This window comes from Halyomorpha halys, unplaced genomic scaffold (assembly GCF_000696795.3).
Source record: "Halyomorpha halys isolate HHAL.00 unplaced genomic scaffold, Hhal_1.1 Scaffold8205.1, whole genome shotgun sequence".
NCBI classification, from domain to species: domain Eukaryota; kingdom Metazoa; phylum Arthropoda; class Insecta; order Hemiptera; family Pentatomidae; genus Halyomorpha; species Halyomorpha halys.
The window spans coordinates 1-3,162 of record NW_027116573.1 but is presented as its reverse complement, the minus strand read 5'-3'; the positions used below and the strand labels follow the sequence as shown (position 1 = coordinate 3,162).

Genomic DNA, 3,162 nt, shown 5'->3' with positions numbered 1-3,162 from the left:
TACATTTATAATCCAATAGAATATAGAATTATTCTTATCACTTAAAAATATAAACCACCTTTTATCATATATATATATATATATATATATATATAGGAATCTATATAATAAAAACAGGCCTGAAAACATATGCAATAATTCACACACTGACTTATTGATCATTGTTTCTCTAAAACAACATTGCCCATAAAGTTCAAATTATTAATAGTAGTTCCCTATAATGTTATAGATGTGCCATAAGGCTGGATTCAGAAAAATTCGGGCTCTAAGAAGTATATAAAAAATATTTTTAAAAAAATTAGTTCTTTTAATACCTCTAACTATAAATCTCCAGGAAGATTATAATCAGTCATTTGAAACATAATGAAATTCTCTAAAATAAAAAACTAAAATCGGAACAGTATTAGAAAAGATTTGGAGTTTGATACATGTTTATTTTATAAAAGTTTCCATGGAAACCAGTTTTATCTTCACCTTTAAAACTATAACTAAAAGACAAAATTAAATCAGACAAGATAAAGAAAAAAGATAAGGGAGATTATAAGGGTCTGTTGGATATCAGGGGGTTATGGATCAGGCACTGTTTAGTAATGGCAATAAATTTTATATTGATCAGGTGAATATAATTACAGTACATTGGATGCTGGTCAACACGTTATTATAAAGATTAATGATATCATTTTATGAGTGTTATTGAGGAAAAGTAAATGACAATAACAGATGATCATTATTTGATTCAGCAGCAATTTAACATTTAATAAACTGAGTTAAGTCTTACTATATGCATATCATTTTTCACCCGATAGGATATCCCACTCAAATCAGTAGGATATAATGAAAAATAAACAATAACAGCTCTTGCTTACATGTAATAGTCTTTAGGCTATTGTCATAAAAGTAGCATTTTGTCGAATGGATTTAAAAACTCAAGGCATAGAAATATAATAATATAATTACCAAAATTGTATTCGACAATTTCGAAAAGATAAAAATATTTTGAAGCTTCACTAGACATATGTATTTTGTCTACAACAGCCTGATAAACATCGTTGGCATTCGAATTTTTCCTAATAGTAACTGTAATAACTTCTCTGTCAGGTAATAAAACTTTTAGATCCACTGGAGAAATATTGCCCTAAAAAATTAAATTAGTTATTAAGGAAAAATAGATAAAACAATAAAGAAATGACAGCTAGGACAATTTAATTAATAGTAAAATCAACAATCTAAATAAAAATAATTTTATTTTAACCTAAAAAATTTTTTTTAAATTATTAGAGATTATTTCCTATTTTACATATTTACAAAGATTTTGAGTTAAATAAAAAAATATTGACATTTAAGAAGTAAATAGAATATAGTATTTTTTAAAAAACTTTTAAAGAAACATCTCTACCGATAATTACTCAAAAGTAAATGTTCATTAAAACTGCATCAATATAATAGGTTTCTATTTACCACAAGCAGGCTTAAAAACAAAACTTATAAAAAATAAAATAAGAATTTTACCTGCTGGTCTTCAGTATCAGTAAGAAATTGATGCATGACGTCACTTTCTGCAATGACCCGGACAGCACAAACTTTCTCAAGATACAATTCCAATCCTCTCCTTCTTTGATCTACTTGCTGGCCACTTAACCTGGATTATAGAATAGATAGAAAGGTAAGTTTTGAGAGTAAGAGAATCATGTGAAATAATGAAAAAACCATAAAAAATAAATATTAAAACATAAATAGGAAATCTATGAAACTTGAATACGTATACCTACATTTAGAATAGGAAACAAAATTTTGCAATTTCAAAGAATTACTTAAATGACTTGAAATTACTTAATACTAGAAGGGCACTTGAAAACAAGCATCATTCTTAAGAACGAAAAAAGATGGCTAGCTGAGTTTTAGCAAGCCCAGATTTAGATTAAGTTCTAGTTTTCTTTTAGAATAAAATACTAAGACATCCAAAGTATAAATAAACTTAAGTTAAAAGCATCAATATACATTTTTAAAGATGATCATTAAAATCAAAACAATTAAATGTGAAAATAATTAATCAAAATTTCTTTAAATCAATTTATTAAATTAACTTCTTTGAAAAAATAACACAAAAACTCACGTAAAAGGCCATTTTCCAGGAAGTTTTGGAAAATTAAAACCAACAAATTCTTTTTTCAATGCACTATGAAGATTAGAGAATTCTCGATATCTTCTAGAACATAAATGCCTTCCTGCCATATAAATATTAAAAACCTAGAAAAAGGAAGGAAATACTAAAAGTAATAATAATAATTAATGCATATACATGTACAAATGCAAACACGAGTAAACATTGACATAGATTCTAAGAGATAACTTACAGCAAATCTTTCCCCATCTCTTTCCAAATAATGATAGTCTGGGATTGAAATAGGCAGAGAGCGTTTCTCACTGTAATCAATATAATTGTAACTCGTCGTATCTTCACTTGGTTCAAGCCTTTCAGCCTCCTATTACAGAAGAATTATTGTTTTGTTATCAATGGATGTTTCACACTTGATGATAATAGAGCAAGTAGGGTAAGTGCGCCAGTTATTGGCAGGTCAGCCTTTATTTTTAAATATTAAGAGTTTGGTGCTGACAACCGCTTCAAAATTGGTGCTAGTTGTAAGCTGAGAGTTTAGCTAACAACTGGAATCAACTTTTGAAATGGTTGTTGGCACCAAACTCTTATTATTTCAAAACAAAGGTTGACCTGACAACAACTGGTGCATTCACCCTAGATATATAATTATAAATACTAGATGCTGGATAGATATAAAATAATTTTTTTTTTTGCTTTTTGCTTGCTAACATTTTAAGTCTTGTTAGGGTAGAGTATAGGGGAACAAATGGGCAGAAGAACAGTAGGACTAAAACGGAAGATTGGACGTCACCCTTACTCTCTTAGTGGATGAACCAGGCTATAAACCCCTACTCACTAAGGCCGTTTGAACCCGAAGGAGTAATGTTATCACCTTAGCACCACTCGGGTTAGAATAGGTTGGCTACCAGTAGATTACCCCTCCCCTCCTGTATATAAGAAATGACCAGGCAGTGAGTAATAAAATTTAACCTTCCCAGCTTAGCCCAAATGTTTCTCCTTAACATATATAACTCCTGCTCTCGCCTCAGATATTTCCCAACGGA

General features: G+C 29.2%; 1 protein-coding gene across 1 annotated transcript; it reads right to left on the bottom strand.

Annotated features, from left to right (window-relative positions):
- Positions 1 to 877: 877 nt before the first annotated feature.
- LOC136797254 (sorting nexin-27-like) lies at positions 878 to 2,613 on the bottom strand. The gene is made up of 4 exons (XM_067053314.1): positions 2,355 to 2,613; positions 2,114 to 2,247; positions 1,510 to 1,639; positions 878 to 1,135 (listed from the first exon to the last, which is right to left on the bottom strand). Exons 2-4 carry the CDS (start codon positions 2,230 to 2,232, stop codon positions 890 to 892), a joined length of 495 nt encoding a protein of 164 aa, XP_066909415.1. The 5' UTR covers positions 2,233 to 2,247; positions 2,355 to 2,613; the 3' UTR covers positions 878 to 889.
- Between the last annotated feature and the right edge of the window lie 549 nt (positions 2,614 to 3,162).

Excerpts from the sequence above, each read along its gene's own strand:
- LOC136797254 (XM_067053314.1), bottom strand. The coding sequence starts at position 2,232 with ATGGCAGGAAGGCATTTATGTTCTAGAAGATATCGAGAATTCTCTAAT. Across the intron at positions 1,640-2,113 it reads CCTGGAAAATGGCCTTTTAC|GTTAAGTGGCCAGCAAGTAG; the intron begins GTGAGTTTTTGT and ends TCTATAATCCAG. Across the intron at positions 1,136-1,509 it reads CTGATACTGAAGACCAGCAG|GGCAATATTTCTCCAGTGGA; the intron begins GTAAAATTCTTA and ends TTAATTTTTTAG.